This window comes from Oryctolagus cuniculus, chromosome 10, assembly GCF_964237555.1.
Source record: "Oryctolagus cuniculus chromosome 10, mOryCun1.1, whole genome shotgun sequence".
Classification (NCBI taxonomy): Eukaryota; Metazoa; Chordata; class Mammalia; order Lagomorpha; family Leporidae; genus Oryctolagus; species Oryctolagus cuniculus.
The window spans coordinates 42,116,676-42,136,664 of NC_091441.1; the positions used below are offsets into that span (position 1 = coordinate 42,116,676).

At 46.1% G+C, this 19,989-nt stretch overlaps 1 protein-coding gene and 3 pseudogenes across 6 annotated transcripts in view; all 4 read left to right on the top strand.

Moving 5' to 3' along the window:
* Positions 1 to 1,014: 1,014 nt before the first annotated feature.
* LOC100351413 (INO80 complex subunit C) overlaps positions 1,015 to 19,989 on the top strand; it is a 121,090-nt gene continuing 102,115 nt past the window's right edge. For 3 of the 6 annotated variants that reach the window (XM_070050282.1, XM_070050284.1, XM_002713497.5), the window contains exon 1: positions 1,015 to 1,606. In XM_070050282.1, the coding sequence (XP_069906383.1) occupies positions 1,451 to 1,606 (156 nt within the window). In that variant the 5' untranslated portion in view covers positions 1,015 to 1,450. Of the gene's footprint in view, positions 1,607 to 18,202; positions 18,324 to 19,989 lie in introns of those variants that run through there. The other 3 variants (XM_070050283.1, XM_070050286.1, XM_070050285.1) reach the window with 2 other exon arrangements.
* LOC138843085 (partner and localizer of BRCA2 pseudogene) lies at positions 5,269 to 6,558 on the top strand (annotated as a pseudogene).
* Positions 6,442 to 8,438, top strand: LOC138843127 (partner and localizer of BRCA2 pseudogene; annotated as a pseudogene).
* LOC127492366 (partner and localizer of BRCA2-like) lies at positions 9,009 to 11,067 on the top strand (annotated as a pseudogene).

The following is a 19,989-nucleotide window of genomic DNA, read 5'->3' on the forward strand; positions in this document are numbered from 1 at the left end:
TAAAATATTGAGATCCTTTGCCAGTAACAGAAGGACCCTCCTGCTCCCCACCCCCTACATCCTAAACACTCCTCTAACCCCTGTGAGAAAGCCCTGGCCAACTGCTTCTTGGGGGAAGCAGTGTGTTTGGGGAACTGTACCTTCCCTTTATCTCCTTTACTCATCACAAGTAAAGGAAGCTTTCCTTTGAGCAACTCCCCTTTGAGGCTGATCACTTGGCAACACCCCAAGCAAACAGAGCAGACCCCCAGTCAGCTCACAGCTATTCAGGGACCCAGACTGCAAGATGGGTCTGCCAGGTCAGGAGCAGGGAGAGAAGTGAGCTGAGGAGGTGACTGCAGTGGTGGGAGGGTGGGATGCTCAGGTGACTTGCTGGTTGAAGGAGAAAGGGAAAGCCTAGATTCAGGTGAGGATAGGGGTGGACACTGGGCATGGGAGCGAATATTTCAATACTTATTTCTTCAAAGAAAAAAGGTGTCAGGAACAGTACGGTTGGTTTCCCTAACTGTGTATTTACTTTCTCCCCTCAGGCATTCTATAGCCCCCCCCCTCTTTTTTCCTTTTAAATACCCAGATTCTTTGGTTTCTTTCTTATATAAGAACACAGGGGCTTCCAACTAGTTCTTGCAGGGAGTTTGTTCATTTACTGATGACTTCATAAAAAAAAAATGTACCAAAGACATGCAAGGTGCCGTGACCAAAGATGGGTAAGTGAACAAGACACAACTGGATCTCCCCTCATTGATCTTACATTCTAGCAGAAGCCAAAAAAGACATTAGCTACCCAATCATAAGCAGCACTCCCATGGGGTGGCATGAGGCAGAGAATGGGTGGATACTAAGGTTCATAAATAGGTTTTAGCAGATCTACGACTCCCTGAAATTTGAATATAAAGTTTTGTCTGTATCGCTATACATTTGGGATGGGGGCAGCAAAGTTTCTTTGCTCAGAGGGGTCTGTGATCCCTAAAAGGTTAAGAACCCCTCCATCCTTCAAGTCATTTGGGCGCTACCGATACACAAAGTCCTTCCTCAGGGGAAAACAGCGGTCATGGGGAAAGCCAGCTACGTGGCAAACATTTTGGTTCACGAACACTGACGCTACTAAGTGATCGATCAATCAACTAAATTAATGAGGAAAGACAATACGATTACATTCCTTAAAAGGTAGCTGTTATAAAACACAGGGGCTTGTCCTATTCCTCTGCCACTGGGGAGTTCCAAGAATTTGCCCCAGGGGCCAAGCTCAGAGCGGGCTGGCGGACTCCTTGCCTCCTGGGAGAACACACTACTGCAGCTCCGCCTTCCAGAGCCCACCGACAGATTCCGCGAAATCCTCTATGAGTCCAGGCCATGTTTTCAAGTACCAAGGCGGAAGTAACACCCAGCCGGAAGTTCCAGGGTCTGCCTGGGGTGGGGGTGGGGGTGCAGCAGGAAGGCTCAGAGTAGGATGGCGGCTCAAATTCCACTTGTGGCCGCCACTTCCACTCCCGGGATAGCCCGGAACAGCAAGAAGAGGCCTGCCAGCCCTTCGCACAACGGCAGCGGCGGCGGAGGCTATGGCGCCAGCAAGAAGAAAAAAGTGTCCGCTTCGGGCTTTGCGCAGGTACGCGGTCGCTCTTCGGAGCTGCGCGTGCGCCGGGCCGAGCGGCGAGGGCGCGTGCGCGCGAGGGGGCGGGGCGGGGCCGAGGTGACGCCAGAGCGCGTGTGCTGTGGGACGTGCTGGTTTTTGGTGTGAATGAGTAGTTTGACTCGAATTTTGGACGTGCGGGTTCTAGTGGAAGAATCACTCACCTTAGGGGTGTAGGGGCAGGGACGGGCCCCTGCCGCCGAGGTCGCTTCTGGAGCGAGGCTCAGGGCTCAGAGCCAGTCACTCAGAAGTTGGCGAGTCTCCCCTTAGTCTTTCCTATGGCGTTGGCGAGCGCGAGAGGGACCAAGCTCCCTGACGCCCGAGGAAACAAAGGCACATTCATTTCCTTGTGCTTAGGAAAGTGCTTTTTCCACCCCAGGCTTCCTCACGCTAAAGTGGGTTTTGTCGGTCTTTCCTCATGAGGTTAAGGGGGTTAAGTGAGATAATGATTGTGAAGCCCGGACTTGAGGGCATCTGGCAATCCAGGCGCCGCAGTTCCAGCAAGGAGCTTTTCATCGGAGTGGGTTCATTGGATTAGGGTTTTCCCTGGCTCCTGTTCTCCGCCCATTAAGAGCCAGGGTGGAGTGTGTTGCTTGGTGCTTCACAGCATGGCGCCCGACGACTGCTCTGTAGGTGCCTGTGGCTTCTTCAGTCTGTAATTGGTAGAGGTTCTCCTCCCACCCCCAATGCTCAATGTTTTGTTGAGGTAAAATTAGAATACAGTAAAATGCACACCTGTGGCCACCGTCCAGCTCATGAGTGAGCTTTCTAAGATCCTGGGGTAACCTTTTCCTGTCAGCACACCCTCAGAGGTAACCACTGTTCTGCCGCCTCTCACCGTGAATTTTTTTTGTTTTAAAGGGAGCACAACCTTTTTGGTTTTTTAAAAAATATTTATTTGAAAGGCAGAGTTACAGAGAGAGAGAGAGAGAGAGATAGGTAGATAGATCTTCCATCTGCTGGTTCATTCCGCAAATGGCTGCAACGGCTGGAGCCTGGAGCTTCTTCGAGGTTTCCTACATGGGTGCAGGGTCCCAAGCACTTGGGCCATTTCTCTACTGCTTTTCCAGGCGCATTGGCAGGGAGCTGAATTGGAAGTGGAGCAGCTGGGACTGAATCCGTGGCCCATGTGGGATGCTGGCACTGCAGGTGGTGGCTTTACCCGCTATGGCACAGCATCAGCCCCTATTGACTCTGTTTTTAAACATAATACAATCTTATAGAACATATTCTTTTGTGTGGGCCTGGGTTTCTTTTTGGAATTAAGGGCTTTGGAAGGAAGTTAGTTTGAGAGTCATTTGTTCTGTGTATCTGATATGTTGCATGCATATAACTGATGGACATATGAATTGTTAAACAGTTTTTTGTGCATAAGCTGCTCGGAAAGTTCTTATATAAGGTTTTGTGTGGAACTACACTTTCATTCCTCCTGATAGAATTGCTGGATCGGAAAGTAGACACATATTTAATGGTTAAAAATAGTATTTCCCAAAGTAGTTGCGCCATATTGCATTCTCACCAGCAGTGTATGAGGGTTCTGGTTGCTCCATGTCCTCCCCATCAGCAGTCTTCAGAAATTGTTGCCATTCTATCAAATGTCTAGTGGTATCTCATTGTTTGAGTTTGTTTCTCCAATGGCTAATGATATCAGTCACCCTTTCATGTGCTTACTGACTGTTCCAGTATCTTTTGTGACGTGCCTGATTATTTTTTTCTAATTGGGTTTTTAAAAAGTGTTAATAATTAGTAGTAGCTTCAATACTCTTGGTCCTTTGCCTGATAGAAGCATGTGAATACTTTCTCCCACTATGCACGATTTTGTTGATATCAAGCTGTGCCAAGGCCAAGGAATGTAGTCAGTGCATTTTAGAAGGGATACTTGCTCTAACCCCACAGGTAGCATTGATCAACACCCACCACAGCAAGCGTCAGAGAGTAGTCAAATGCCTTCAGAATGCTGGACATTTCTAGTAATCAAATATGGTGGAGGTTACAACTCTTGTGGCCTGGATATTCCCTGTAGACCTTCTGTATGTCAGCAGCACCTTAGGAGAGGCTGGTGAGAGCAGAGAGTTTCTTACAAGACTGGATTCTTTTGTCTTGGCTCTCTTCTTCCCATCTGGTGTTCAACTAAAGAGGTGTAGTAAGCACTTACTTCACTTCCATCCTTAGCAGCCCACTAGAAAGGGTGGGCTTCTGGAGAGGAGGCTTGGGTTTTTGACCTGGTCCAATCTTCCCATCCTTGTCCCTGTTCCACGCGCAGGCATTAGCACAGTGCTGCTGTAAGAGCTGCCTGGAATCGAAAGTGACAAATATCTGTATCCCTCACTTAGCCTTTCTGTTCTGTTTCAGTGCAGTTCAGTCAGCAAAAATTAATTACACTATATTTCTGCTATGTCCATAGCAGTATGTTAAAACATTTCAAAGGATCGTAGCCTTTCCTCACCCTTCCAAAAGATTTTAGGAGGAGAGAATGTCACGTATGTGGTATGAATCTGCTGTTTCGTCTATTAGGAATCGTGGCAGTTAGTGATCAAGCATTTATTGACTCATACATCTGTAGATCAGAAGTAGATCTTCTGGGTGGGAGGGAAGTTATGGGGGGGGGAGCTATTGTAATCCATAAGCTGTACTTTGGAAATTTATGTTCATTAAATTAAAAAAAAAATAGATCTTTTGATAGATCAGAAGTCCTGGGACATAACCTGCTTGGTTCTCTGCTCAGCGTATCACAAGCTGGAACAAACCTTGACGGGACTGTGTTCTTGTCTGCAGACTGGGGGAGATTTTGCACTCAGGCTCATTCATGTTGCTGACAGAATTTAAGAGTTCTGTTCTTTTGCGGCAGTAGGACTGCAAGGCCCCGCTTGTTGCTGGCAGTCAGCTGCTGCCCACATTCATTGCCACCTGGCCTCTGCGTCTTCGGAGACTGCTCTGGAGAATCTCACTTGTGTCCAATCCCATAGATATAGATGTATATATATATATATTTTTTTTTTTTGACAGGCAGAGTGGACAGTGAGAGAGAGAGACAGAGATAAAGGTCTTCCTTTTCCATTGGTTCACCCCGCAATGGCCGCTGCGGCCGGCGCGCTGTGGCTGGCACACCGTGCTGATCCAAAGCCAGGAGCCAGGTGCTTCTCCTGGTCTCCCATGGGGTGCAGGGCCCAAGGACTTGGGCCATCCTCCACTGCCCTCCCGGGCCACAGCAGAGAGCTGGCCTGGAAGAGGGGCAACCGGGACAGAATCCGGCGCCCTGACCGGGACTAGAACCCGGTGTGCCGGTGCCGCAGGGAGGATTAGCCTAGTGAGCCGCGGCGCCGGCCCAATCCCTTGTATTTCAAGTATTTCTCCCTTCTCTTGACTCTGACCACTGAATTTAGGTTTAAAAGACTGAAGTGGTTAGGACAGGCCCACCTGGATAATTGTCTTTTTTTAAAGTCAGCTGATTTGATATCTTATTTACGCCTGCAAACTCCTTTACAACAGTATGTGAAAGTGTGTACCTGAATAAGTAGGGAAGAGTGTGTGTACATGAGGGGCTGGGAATCTTGGGGAGCTGTCCTACAATTCTGCCTGTCCTACAATTCTTATGTAGAACATAAGAAACAGCTAGGAAGGCCAGGGTTGACCAGGTGTAGGCCAGCATGAGCTGCGCACTGAGGGGATACTGGTCCCCGTTCCCTGTGTGCATGCTGGAGCCAAGTCCTACTGGGTCTCTGTCCACAGGCGCAGAGCTGGAGATAGCAGCTCTTTTCTTTCAGCCTCTGACACGATGGAAGAGCCTCACAGGAAGTCCCTCAGCTGCAGAAAGAAGGTAAAGGTGCTAGGCTGAAGAAAAAAATCAGCATTCTTGAAAAAATACAATGAGATACCAGCCAGCTTTCAGCGCGCCCAAAGAGCTGAGAAGCTGAAAAATTCTATTAAGAGAACAGTAGAGGAACAGAACTGCTTGCTCCAACAGGAACTCTCGCCACAACTAAACCACTCAGAACCTAAAAATAAAGCACCTCTTTGTAGCAAATTACAAATGAACACTCATCTTGACAAAGAAACTGGCGAAAAGACATTTATCACCTTCGATGAGTCCTTTAACCCTCGAGATGGCCCAGAGGAAGGATTATCCACACAAAGAACTGATGATATCCAAAAATATTTCCCCTGCAGTGTCAGTGGCCATGAAGCTGGAAAAGGCAGAGTAGGCTGCCAGGGAGAAGAAAGAAGCCGCAGAAGAAAACATTTATTTCACAGGAGACAGAGTACTTCTTTAACTCATACTCTCTGAAAAAAGATTAAATGAACAGGAAAAAGCTTATAGCGAAAATCCTGGGTCACCGGTAACTGAAAGAAGAGCTTGCCTTTCAAGTCTAAGTCTGAACTTCTTGATTCTCCAGCACCAGTTACAGAAACTGATGGAGTGAGTGCATTGATTCGCCAACGGCCAAACCAGAAAGGGATGTTGATACTCTTAAGAGGAAATAATCTCCCTAAGGAGGCTACAACCCCTTTGCAGACTCCCTCAAATACAAGTAATAGTACCTTGAACATATGCCTCCTGCAGGCAGCTGAACTTGTTACTCAGGGCTTAGAAAACATTAACTCTGCTTTACCTGTTAACTTGGAGGCACAAGGCAAAAAAGGACTCTTTTTACAGATAACCCAGTAGTAAGTAAAGCTGTGAGTGCAAATAGCCCGCTGCCTAGAAGTCCTAACTTAGAGGCATATAGCCCATGTCCTAAGAAAGAAGTCACCATAACAGTAAATAAAAAACAAAATGTAAAAGAACAGGATCATACTTAGAAATCTTTAAAATGAGTAACACTTTTTATTTGTTTTTAAAGGCACTTTTTTATTTGAAAGCAGAGTTAGAGAGAGAGAGAGAGAGAGAGAGAGAGAAAAAGATATCTTCCATCATTTGCTGCTTCACTCCCCACATGATTGCAATGGCCAGGGCTGGGCCAGGCTGAATCCAGGAGCTTTATCTAGGTCTCCCACATGGGTGACAGGGGTTCAAGCACTTTGACCATCTTCCACTGCTTTCCCAGGCGTATTTGCTGGGAGCTGGATTGGAAGTGGAGCAGCTGGGACATGAACCAGTGCCTATACTGGATGACAGCATTGCAGGCAGCAGCATGACCTGCTACAGCATAACACCAGCTCTGAGTCACACTCTTTTTTTTTAAATTTTTTATCTTATTTTTTAAAGATTTATTTTTATTTATTTGAAAGACAGAGTTACAAAGAGAGGTAGAGACAGAGAAAGGTCTTCCATCCGCTGGTTCACTCCCCAAATGGCTGCAACGGCTGGAGCTGAGCTGATCCCAAGTCAGGCGCCAGGAGTTTCTTCTAGGTCTCCCCTGTGGGTGCAGTGGTCCAAGCACTTGGGCCATCTTCCACTGCTTTCCCAGGCCATAGCTGGACAGGAAGAGCAGCAGCCCGGACTAGAATTGGCACCCATGTGGGATGCCAGTGCTTCAGGCCAGGACTTAAATGCTCTGTGCCACAGCGCCGGCCCCTGAGTAACACTCTTGATGTTAGAAATGAAAGTCTTGGGGCCAGCGCTGTGGTGCAGCGGGTTAACGCCCTGACCCAAAGTGCCGGCATCCCATATGGGTGCTGGTTCAAGTCCTGGCTGTTCCTCTTCCACTCCAGCTCTCTGCTATGGCCTGGGATAGCAGTAGAAGATGGCCCAAGTCCTTGGGCCCCTGCACCCACGTGGGAGACCCAGAAGAAGCTCCTGGCTCCTGGCTTTGGATTGGCACAGCTCCAGCCGTTGCGGCCAATTGGGGAGTGAACCAGCGAGTAGAAGACCTCTCTCTCTCTCTTTGCTTCTCCTCTCTCTGCGTAACTCTGACTTTCAAATAAATAAATAAATAAATCTTTAACAAAAAAAAAGAAATGAAAGTCTTCAGGATAACAAAGTTCTAAGTCAGTCTAAGAGTTTCAGCCCAGAAGTAGTCTGTTTCTACAGAAAACCAAATATTTTCTTACACAATGCTTAAAAGATCTTTTGTTTCTGGCAGATAATTATAATAGAACAACATGAGGCATGTCAGGTTGCCGGAGGAAAGTAGCCTTGGAAACTGTAGTTCAAAGTCATTTAGGTATCAGGAAGATAGAGTTTAAAAGCAAAAATAAGGAAGCAACTAGAAATTTAAGGTTTTCCTATGAAGAAACTGACCAAATTGAAATCAGGCTGTCAGGTACACATGTAGAACCAAGTTCAGGAAGTTCTCAGAACCTTCTGTCATTAATTGAGGTTAGCTCACCTGCCAGTCCCACTAAAGATAAGTTTTCTAGGAGGGCAGTTACCCAACTGTCTGGTAGAAAATGCAAAAGAAAAAGTCAGTGTGCATACTACTGTTGGATCATCATGAACTCCCTTTGCCAACATGCGGTGTAGCAGATGTTAACAGGTCCAAGGAGAAAGTCACCTTGAAGAAATACCAAAACAAAAAAGCAATTATTCATGGGAAGGAAAGCTATCAAAAACAGGACTCCTGTTCTCTCACGTGTAATGCTTATTTAGCTCTGGATGATGGTACTTTCAGGGGTCCATTTCATCAGAATGAAATGCTAATTCTAAAGCAACTGTCATCTTTTTTCAGCATCGCAAACTTTCAGTTACCTGATGAAGACTTTGGGTCCCTTCAGCTTCAAAAACAGCAAAGTTTTGCTACTTAGCAACTTCTTTGCTACTTAGCAAAACCAGCAGCACATATACAAAACTATGGAGAGAGACTGGTGTTGTGGCACAGTGGATTAAGTTGCTGCCTGGATGCCAGCATCCAATAGCGGCACTGATTTGAGTCCTGGCTGCTCCACTTCTGATTCTGTTTTCTGCTAATGTGTCTGGGAAAGCAGCAGAAGGTGGCACAAGTGCTTAGGACCCTGCACCCACATGGGAGACTCAGATAAAGCTCCTGGCTTCGGACTTCAGCCTGGCCCAGCCCCAGGCATTGCAGCCATTTGGAGACTGAACCAGCAATGGTTCTTTGTCTCCCTCCCTCTGTAACTCTGCCTTTCAAATAAATAAGATAATTTTTTTTTAAGAGGGAAATTGTGTTATTACAGAGGAACTGATTCCTAAACAAAGAAAGAAAGAAATGGAAGGGCCGGCGCGGTGGCTCACTGGGCTAATCCTCTGCCTGCAGTGCCGGCACCCCGGGTTCTAGTCCCAGTTGGGGCACCAGGTACTAGTCTTGGTTGCTCTCTTCCAGTCCAGCTCTCTGCTGTGGCCCAGGAGGGCAGCGGAGGATTGCCCAAGTGCGTGGGTCCCTGCACCTGCATGGGAGACCGGGAAGAAGCACCTGGCTCCTGGCTTCTGATTGGCGCGGTGCTGGCTGTAGTGGCCATTAGGGGAGTGAACCAACGGAAGGAAGACCTTTCTCTCTGTCTCTCTCACTGTCTATAACTCTCTCTCTGTCTCTCTCTTTCCCCCTGTCTAACTCTGCCTGTGGAAAAAAAAAAAAAAGAAATGGAAGACTTGGAAGAGGAGCATATTGTTGTATTAGGAAAAGTACATTCTGACATGCCAAATCTTCAAAATCAGCCTACAAAGAAGGATCTTTCTTCATCTATGCTATTTTCAGTTCTTTAAATACCATCATACCTGATGCTAAGTACAGATCTACCACTGATGTGTGTTCTTGCTCTCCCTGTGTTAGGTACTGCTCAAGCTTTTGATTCCCCAGTGTCTACAGAGGTTATTGGACAAACTTGCCCTACACCCCAGTTTTCTCCATGGGAAGACGTAGACTTGCTAGTGATAGTAAACAATACAGCAGTTCAACCAGCCTGCAAAACTGGGTACCCATCTGAATGTGTCAAGTAGGTAAGGAAAACTTGCCTGTAACTGTGACTCTGGCCTCCCCGACAACACCTCTGTTGATTGAATTATTCACTTTCAGAAAAATTCAACTCTGTGGAAACACATGCCTGGAGTTGCATAAACATTCTATGGAACAAACTGAAACGGCAGATCTTCCTGCTTGTAATGACAGTTTAAACATTTACTATGCAACCTGAGGCCAGTGCGGTGGCGTGGTGGGTTTTGGAGTGCCAGTTTGAACTGCTCTGCTTCTGATCCACGTCCCCACTGATGCACCTGGGAATGCAGCAGAAGATGGTCCAAGTATTTGGGCCTCTGCCACTCATGTCGGAGACCCAGATGGAGTTCCAAGCTCCTGGCCCAGCTCTGGCTGTTGAGGCCATTTTGAGAGTGAACCAGCAGATGGAAGAATTCTGTCTCTCTCTTTCTCTGTCACTCTGCCCTTCAGATAAATAAAATAAACCCTAAAAAAAGAAAGGAAGGAAGGAAATAAAGAAAGAAACAACACAAAACCCATGAACCTACAATTGGTTTCAAAGTTAAAGAATCCTCCTGCTTCCTGTTCTGCAGATGTAAGTGCCATGTGGTGGGAAAGAGCTGATTTTAAAGAGCCTTGCATCATTACTGCCTGCAAGTATGTCCTTTCTCTGTGGAACCCTCTGGATGCTTGGCAGTGGGTAAAAACCTACACCTGGCATTTCACAGAGGCTCCAGTTTTGCAATAGTTCCTGTGCCTGATGTTTGCAATCTAGTGTGTGTAGCTCTGGAAAATTTGGAAATCAAGAGATGTCAGAGCATTATGATGAAAGTGAAAACCAAGTACTACCGAAATCTGTAAAGATAAAAGCTGTGTTTGACCCTACCAAGAGGAGGCTAGTCAATCGTAGTGGCACCCTTTGTGACCAACAAATAGAAATGACATTTGCAGAAGATAGAGGAATCAGTGAAAAACAGTTTTTGATGCCTTCTGAAGAGACTGTACTAACTTGTTGAGGTCCAAGGAATGCAGGAACGGTGCTTGGTACAACTATTGTGAACAGCATTGTTATTTGGAATTTAAAAACAGCTCCCGAAAAAATGCACATTAATGGTTCTTACCAAACTTCAGTCTTTCACAGAGCCTGTGTTGAAATGGGACTCCTGTTTGTGTTCTGAGTCATCCTTGCGCTAAAGAGAGGGAATAGCTGGGAAGCCCTGTGTTTCAACTGACTGTGATTAACCCTAAGGCAACCCTGAGTATAGGAGTGATGATAGACTGTCTTTTTCAAAGTCAGGATGGAAGGTTGCCGGAAGGTGATGTGTGAGACCATTTTGCGGTAGCCGTCTTGACTTCTGGAACAGTTGCCATTTGGGTGCTGCTCCTAGGATTTTGTACTGCTTTTCTGCCACCTGTCTGTGCCCAAAATTGTTCTTTCATTAAATGATCATGTACAGATTCTCATTTGCTGACTGGATAAAAAAATGGAAGTATATTTATATGCTGCTGCATATGAGTCAGGATAAGATGAAAACACAGTTTCAGGATATATTTGGCCTTGTAGGTAGATTTCTTTTTGGAGTTGTAATTATAAGAGGTCATATCTGAAGGACACATAAAATAATTACTTGTGTGCATCCAGGGTTTTAGAAATTCTCTACATTTGTACATTTACTTTTAAATATGTACATAAAGCTCCAGTTGTCAATAAATATTTATTTTGATAAAAAAAGAAAAAACGATGAGGAAGATATAGTAAATTCTATCCTTGAGCCAAAGATGAGTATAGTTGTCTCCTGTTGTGTGGGACAGAGGACAGTGAGGACTCTGGTGTTGGTAGTCAGACAAGAAAACTAAGGTTGAAGGTAGTGGTTTGGGATGGGGAAGGCATTCCAAGTTCTGAACTGGGCACATGTAAGATGTACTTCAGCTGTCAAGGTTTCAGTAGTGTGGACATGAATATTTTTATATAAATGATTGTATTTCTTGAGTTAGAAGGGATTTTACAAAACTTTGAACACTTAAATTCCCCTATGTCAATAATTTCAGCAGTTTCTTTTTTTTTTTTTAAGATTTATTTATTTGAAAGGCAGAGTTACAGAGAGAAGAGGAGACAGAAAGAAAGAGATCTTCCGTCTCTTGGTTTACTTAAAATGGCCACAACAGCTAGGGCTGGGCCAGTCTGAAGCCAGGAGCCTGGAACTCCATCCTGGTCTCCCATGTGGGTGTCAAGGGCCCAAGCACTTGGGTCATTCTCTGCTGCTTTCCCAGGTACATTAGCAGGGAGCTAGATCTGAAACAGAGTATCTGGGACTTGAAGTGGCACTCTGATAGGGGCTTCTTAATCCATTGCACCACAGTGCTAGCCCCTACACAAGCTATTTCTGTATTAAAATTGCATAGCTGAAATGTAGAGGTGTTTAGAGATTTAAATGCTTAAAAGTCTTCAATAGTCGAAGGTACTATTTTTCATCTAAAAGTATTCTGAGGGGCCAGCATTGTGGTATAGTGGGTAAAGCCACTGACTGACACTGGAATCCCACATGGGTGCATGTTTGTGCCCTGGCTGCTCCACTTCTGATCCAGCTCACTAACAGCCTCAGAAAAGCAGTGGAATATGGCCCCAAATTTTCGTCCCCTGCCGTTCATGTGGGAGACACAAATGAAGCTCCTGGCTTTGGCCTGGTCCAGTGCTGGCTGTTGTGGCCATCTGGGGAGTGAACCGGTGGATGGAAGATCATTCTCTCTCTCCCTTTGTCTCTTCCTTTCTCTATAACTCTGACTTTCAAAATAAATAAAAACTTTTTAAAAGGTATTCTGAGCAAAATGTTTATAGAAGTCTCCTTTAGGTCAGTCCTAGTAAAAATATTAAATAGTTTAATAGTGCAAAAATATTGTTCTAATGTTTATTTTTCACCTACTGAAAGGCAGATGACAGGGAAAGAGATTTGAGAGTGACCTATCCACTGGTACACTCCCCAAATGCCCATAATAGCCGGGGCTGAGCTAGGCCAAAGCCAGGAACTAGGAACTCCATCGAGGTCTCCCTTGAGGGTGGTAGGAACCCAAGTTGAGCCATCACACTGCCTTCCAGGAAGCTGGATTGGAAGTGGAGCAGCTGGGTCTGGAATTGATACTCTGATATGGGCCATAAATGTCACAAATGGCTGCTAAACTTGCTACACTAAAATACCTGCTTCCCAATTTATTCTTTTTTTTTTTTTTTTTTGACAGGCAGAGTGGACAGTGAGAGAGAGAGACAGAGAAAAAGGTCTTCCTTTTGCCGTTGGTTCACCCTCCAATGGCTGCCGCGGCTGGCGCGCTGCGGCTGGCGCACCGCGCTGATCCGATGGCAGGAGCCAGGAGCCAGGTGCTTTTCCTGGTCTCCCATGGGGTGCAGGGCCCAAGCACCTGGGCCATCCTCCACTGCACTCCCTGGCCACAGCAGAGGGCTGGCCTGCAAGAGTGGCAACCGGGACAGAATCCGGCGCCCCGACCGGGACTAGAACCCGGTGTGCAGGCGCCGCTAGGCGGAGGATTAGCCTAGTGAGCCGCGGCGCCGGCTCCAATTTATTCTTCTTCTTCTATCAAAATAGATCTTTAGTCCAGAAGTCCAGAAGAAGTGAGTAGTGACAGCATTATTACTTATCAGGATGGATCTTTTTTTTTTTTTTTTGGCAGGCAGAGTGGACAGTGAGAGAGAGAGACAGAGAGAAAGGTCTTCCTTTTGCCGTTGGTTCACCCTCCAATGGCCGCCGCGGCCGCCGCGCAGCAGCCGGCGCACCGCGCTGATCTGATGGCAGGAGCCAGGTGCTTCTCCTGGTTTCCCATGGGGTGCAGGGCCCAAGCACTTGGACCACAGGATGGATCTTTAGTTCATCAGGATAGGTCTTTTTTTTTTTTTGATAGGCAGAGTTAGACAGTGAGAGAGAGACAGAGAGAGAGGTCTTTCTTTTTCCGTTGGTTCACCCCCCAGGCAGCCATTATGGCTGGTGTGTTGCAGTCGGCACACTGCGCCAATTCGAAGCCAGGAGCCAGGTGCTTCCTCCTGGTCTCCCATGCGGGTGCAGGGTCCAAACACTTGGGCCATCCTCCACGGCACTCCTGGGGCACAGCCGAGAGCTGGACTGGAAGAGGAGCAACTGGGACAGAATCTGGCGCCCCAACCGGGGTGCCAGTGCCGCAGGCCTAGTAAGCCGCGGCACCAGCAGGATAGGTCTTTAGTTAAACAAAAGCTCTTAAGTGTTTATGCTTGCCAAGTTGTATAGGTTGTCTTAGAATTACAATTCTGTATTTGGTTTCATACATCAGTGTAAACTGATGTATTTACTGATGAATACATTTTATGAAAGTGCAGTCCTCCATTCATTCTGCTTATAATTCTTTGAGGAGGATTAGTGTTAAGTTGGTCAGTTGGAGATCAGATAATTGTACTAAAGTGAAAAAATGATAATAATAATTAATATTTATTGAGCATTTATTGTATGCCAAGCAGTTAAACACTTTCTAAGTACTATCTCATTTAGTCTTCTAAGCAACTTTTCTGTTACTTGTTATTTTTTTCGTTTTACAGTAAAAAGACTGAGGCACAGAGAAGTTAAATATCTTGTTCAAAGTCATGCAGTAAGTGGTAGAGGCAGGGTTTGAACCCAGACAGGCTGTCCGGAGTCTCCATCCTGTTTTCTTAACTGCCTCTTCTCTATATTCTGTCGTTCTCTACATGAGAAGATGTAATTAGATCCTTGATATAATCAAATCCATGATGCAGAGAACTGCTTTCCGGGGGGAATTTTCCTGCATAAATGAGGAATATTTAGGCTTTTCAAATGTCTATTCTAGTTGCTAAATTTTGCTAAGAAACTTAATTGACCTATAGACTGAAAGTTACTTAACAGACTTTTCTTCTTTAGAAGGATAATGCAGATGATGATAGAATCTTCTATAATTAGAGACAGCCAGACAATACTGGACTGATTTGATTTCTTCATTTAAAAAATAATTATTCTACCCCAGTTTAAAAAAATCATTCTAATCAAGTCTTAAGTTATGCTTTTCTATTTTTAAAGTTACTTTTTTCCATTTTAAACGTGGTTTTTTTTTTTTTTTTTTTTTAAATTTACTTGAAAGGTAGAGAGAGAGATCAATCTTCCATTCACTGATTTACTTCCTAAATTCCTGTAACAGCTGGGACCTGGCCAGGCTCAAGTCAGGATCTCAGAACTCAATCCTGGTGGCCGGCACTGTGGTGCAGCAGGTAAAGCCATTGTCTGCAGTGCCAGCATCCCATATGGATGCTGGTTTGAGTCCTGGCTGCTCTACTTCCAATCCAGCTCCCTGCTAATGTGCCTGGGAAAGCAGCAGAAGATGGTCCAAGTCCTTTGGGCCCCTGCACCCACATGGGAGACCTGGACGAAACTCCAGACTCCTGGCTTCAGATTGTCCCAGTCCCAGCCATTGTGGACATAATATGGCGTCTGTGATTCACTAAGTGGTGATGTCCTAACCGTTAGACCAAGGGCTCACCATGTTTTTTCCATTTTTGAACTAGATATAACAGGTTGCCTAGTCTCCTTCTCTGATAGCTATTATAATATGTGTTTTTTTTATATAGATATAGTTGTTCATATCGTATTTGGTGTATAATGTGTTCTCTGCTTTTTACTTAATGGTATTCTGTGAACAGCTCTCTGTGTTGCTGGAGAATTTAAAAAGTCTAATAGACTTTTATGACTAATGGACTGCATTATGCCCCAAGGAATTAAGTGCTTTTATTTAATTGACTTGATTGAATATTTAGATTGTATCTCAAATTTATGCCTGTAGCAAGTATCTCTGTTTTAACCTAGTGTGAGCTGTTTGAATCTAGAATGTCATTAGGTAAATGTAACTGGGTATTTGATTTTTCAATAACAAACAAAGGACATTTGTTTTCTTTCTTGTAACCACAGACAGAATACCCAAGTTATCCTTAAGTCTGAGTCATTCATGTAGACTGCTATCTGGAGAGACAAAATTGTTTATTTGGGATCTACATTAGGCAAAGCTGGGCCACTGATTGGGGGTGTGCTGTCAGGCAGAGCTGGGCTGAGATCAGGCCTTGCTGACTCCAGTCTGTTAAGGACAGGCATGTGTTTCTTTAATAGCAGACCAGCTTTGTCTTCCCTTGGACTTAACATCATCTCTTTTCGTGCTGCCAAGACAGGATAGCCTTGATAGTAAGCAGTACTTCCTGGTCTCTCCTTAGGGCCTCCATGGCCCACGGCAGTGCAATGTTAATAGTACTTTAGTAATATGGAAACTGTCCAGTGCTTTAAATGCTATGTTGCTGCATCCACACCCCACAGACTTGATCTTCCCTTTGAGTAAGGGAATCCTGTGCTGTGGTTAGTAGACATAGGCGTCTCACCGTGGCTGAAACCGAGGAGTGAAGAATGAGAGTGTGGTAACTGGGGGCAGGAGTGGGAGTTAGAGGAGAGACAGCAGAAGACCAGCTCTGTGCTGCGGGGGGGGTGGGGGGTGTCTAGCTGGAGAGGCAAGCGAGTCCTCCTCTTTCCAAGCAGGAGGCAGCCCCAGAATGATGTGGCTCAGGCCACATCAGGTGGCTTCCTTTCTTTTTCCCTGTCTTCTGCTTGATTTCTGAGTGAGGGTCTGGGCCTGCAGAGCATGGTGACAGCAGGCCAGCAGGAGGGCTCTGTTTGGAAAATCCGTGCTTTAGCATGTTTTCATTGCGTCCTTGACCCTTCCCCAGCTTGCTGCCTGCGCCCTCGGCTGACTTTGGCTCTCTCACCATCAGCAGCTGCTTGCCTGGTGGTGTCTTCTCCTCTGGCAGAACTTCCAGTTGTCTGACCTACCTGACTTACCTTACAGGTCCCTGTTTATCATGGTGGCTCTGGGCGAAGCTTCACCTGCCCGGATCTTACTGGGGGTCTCTGTCTGGCAGTGTTCTCTTGGGTCTCCCCGTGGCCTTGGACAACCAGCCTATGTTCCTTTCACTAGGCCCATAGCACCCTTGAGCTTCCCCACTGGGAATCAGGGAAGCGTAATAAACAACAAGAGAGAAAGGCGGTCTTTGGGCATTTCTGACACAGAAGAAAAAGCTGATTCCTACTGCGTGAGGATGGAGCTGAGCGTGCGCTGTGGATGTTTCTGGCATGACTGTTGGAGGCCTGGAGGCCTTGCCTTCCCTTTTCTGTGGAGTGTCTTCTCTGCTTCTCTAGCAGTTACTTGGGTTTGTTCTCCCAGATGGAAACAGTGTTGTATCAGTAATCCTGTGAAAAGCTCAAACAGTGGAGCTGGAACCTAAAGGCTGCCTGTCCTCAGGAACTCTCTTCTGTTCAGGCTGCCTTCCTTGGCCCGAACCCTGAGTTGTCCCAGCCATCCTGCCTTTTCTCTTCTGATGTGATGCCCGCTGGGTAGTTCTTATGGGTGTTCATGCCTCTCTCACTTAGCTTAGGTCACCTGTGGGCTGAGCCTCCTGACAGCACACAGGCATGGGCCTGTTTCTCACTGAGTGATCTTGTGGTGCACGCTTACGCACGACTGTTAGATTCCTTGGGAAAATGGCCTGTTGCTGCCTTCTAGTGCTAGCGTGGCTCCTCACACACTCTCACCTTGTTTCCTTCCCAGTCAGTGGGCCGAGACTACCTACCACCTATTGAAAGAGCAGGTAACACAGGGGCAGCACTGTGGCATAGCAGGTTAAACCACTGCCTGCGACACCATCATCCCATGTGGTTGCCTGTTCATGTGCTGGCTGCTCCATTTCCAATTCAGCTCCCTGCTAATATGCCTGGGAAAGCAGCGGAAGACGGCCCAAGTGCTTGGGTCCCTGCACCCACGTGGGAGACCTGTGGCCCAGCCCTGGCCATTATGGCCATTTGGGAGGTGAACCAGTGGATGGAAGATCTCTTTCTCTAAGTCTCTCCCTCTCTCTCTGTGACTCTGGCTTTCAAATAGATAAATAAATCTTAAAGGGAAAAAAAAAGTGAGCAGGTAACTGTCAGCTCTCCAAACTGCGTGCCAATCACAGCTTCTTTCTCAGGTACCATGGAATACCTCCCTTGCTGTCAGCTTGGCAGCTGGCAGGGCCCTGAGAAGAGTTTTCACTTGCCCACTGTATTTCTTTGTCAATCTTCTAAAGATTTCAGGGAAAATTGAATTTTCTTTGGCCTCAATGGCCAGGGCTGAGCTGGTCCGAAGCCAGGAGCCAGGAGCTTCTTCTGAGTATCCCACATGGGTGCAGGGGCCCAAGTACTTGGGCCATCTTCTGCTGCTTTCCTAAGGAGCTGGATCAGAAGTGGAGCAGCCGGGACTCAAACCAGCACCCATATGGGTTGCTGCCATTGCAGGTAGTGGCTTTACCTACTATACCTCGGCGCTGGCCCCCTTCAATGAAAATTTTCTAAAACCAAAGGCATTCTCTTCTGCCAGTTAGGAAGGACCAGGGATGGGGGAGGGACAATCCAGACAGAAGGGTTGGTGTGCACAAGGGAGCGAGAGCAGGGGGCCGGGACATCTTGCCTGAAACCCAGTTGTGTGGGGAGACCTTCAGAATTGTCTGAATTCAAGAAATGAACTTTGTTGCAATGCGAAGTCACAATAGGTAAACCATGTTCTTGGTCCTTCCCTGGTCCAGGATCCATTTCCTGGCCGTATCTTTGCAGACCCGTTTAATCAGAAACAGGCCCTCCAGAATTTCCCTTTGTGACCTGGATGCTGATTTTATAGAATGTTCCTCAGCGTGGGCCTGTCTGATGTTTCCTCACAGGTCTGGGTGATACGTTTTTGGCAAGAACAGAGAAGCGATACTGTCCTCAGCACACCCTGTCTCGTGGCGCCCAGTGTCGCCATATCCCATCACCCATGGCGTTAGCTTCCAGCACTTGGTAAGGTGATTCTTGCCAGGTTTCCCCTCTGCAAAGTTGTTCTTCTGTTTGTATTAAAGTCTCTTGTGGGGAGAAACTTTATATAAATAATTTCTCATTTCTCTTTATACTTTTGCCAGCCACTTTTAACGTCCATGAATGGCTTTTGCCTGAAGCAGTTACTGTGATGCTTACCGCATGGTAGTTTTCTAATTCTTATGCTATTGTGAGCAAGCGCTTTCTCTTCTCTCCCATTAAGTCACTTAAAAATGTTTATTTTCATCTGCATGAAAGGGAGGGAGAGAGATAGAGACATCTTAGATCTAGGGGTTCACTCCTCAAATGCCTATCTGTAGTAGCTAGAGCTGAGCCAGGCCAAAGCCAGGAGCTTGGAACTCCGTCTGGGTCTCTCGTGTGAGTGACAGGGACTCAAGTGCTTGAGCCATCATCTACTGCCTCCCAGGATGCATTAGCAGGAAGCTAGATCTGAAACAGAGGGGCTGGGACATGACTCCACCCTCCCCAGTGAGGGATATGGGTGTCACAAGCAGCAACTTAACCTGCTGAGCCACAACACCTGCCCCATTCATTTATTTTTTAAAATTGATATTTATAATATGGATTCTTTATTCTATGGGTTGCAATCCATTACTGGCTTTATTTATTTATTCTTTTACTTGTATATAATAGCTTTATTTAGACAAAATACTCATCACAGAATTCACTTTTAAAGTGTGCAGTTCAGTGGTTTATGGTAGACTCACTGAGTTGGACAGTCATCACCATTATCTAACGTCAGGAAATTTCTTTCACCCTGTAAAGAAACCCCTCACCCTGTTAACAGTCACTTCTGTTCCTGCCGTTCTGCCTGCCCCTAAGCATGCTTGGTCAGCTTTCTGTTTCTGTGAATTCAGCTAATCTAGGTACTTCATTTAAATGCAATCATAAATTAAATGACTATGAGGACTTTTGTGTCTGGCTTCGTTCTGGTAGCATAGCACTTCAAGGTGTATCCATGACCAAACATGATCAGTACTTCATTTCTTTGTGTGGTTGAATAATATTCTATTATATAAATGTATCCGTTATTCAAGAGAAGTGAGAAAAGACCATAGCAGCTTTATTTTATAATAGGTGAAGACCGAGAAAAAACCTAATGTTCAACAGCAAAGTAGCTAAACACACTGTGGAACACTCATATAGTGGAATAGTACTCTGCTAAGGAGTAGACAGATAGGAGGGGGCTTTAGAAAGTTTGAGGGAGATGGAATTCAAAGAGAATTTGAGGGGACGGTGCTGTGGCATAGCAGGTGAAGATGCCGCCTGTAGTGTAGGCATCCCATATGGGCACCGGTTTGAATCCTGGCTGTTCCTCTTCTGATCCAGCTCTCTGCTGTGGCCTGGGAAAGCAGTAGAAAATGGCTCAAGTCCTTGGGCCCCTGCACCTGCCATTGCTGGCACCATAGGTGGAGGTCTAACCTACTATGCCACAGTGCTGGCCCCAGGATTTGAATTTTCTACAAACTTTTTGGAGCCCCCTGTTACACTGAAAAAACTACTGATCCGTGCAACAACTTGGATGCATCTCCAGATTTCATGCTACTCTACAGAGCCAGACATAGGAGTGCATGCTGTCAGATTCCATCAATATAAAATTCTAAAGCAGGTGAAAGTAATGTGAATTGTA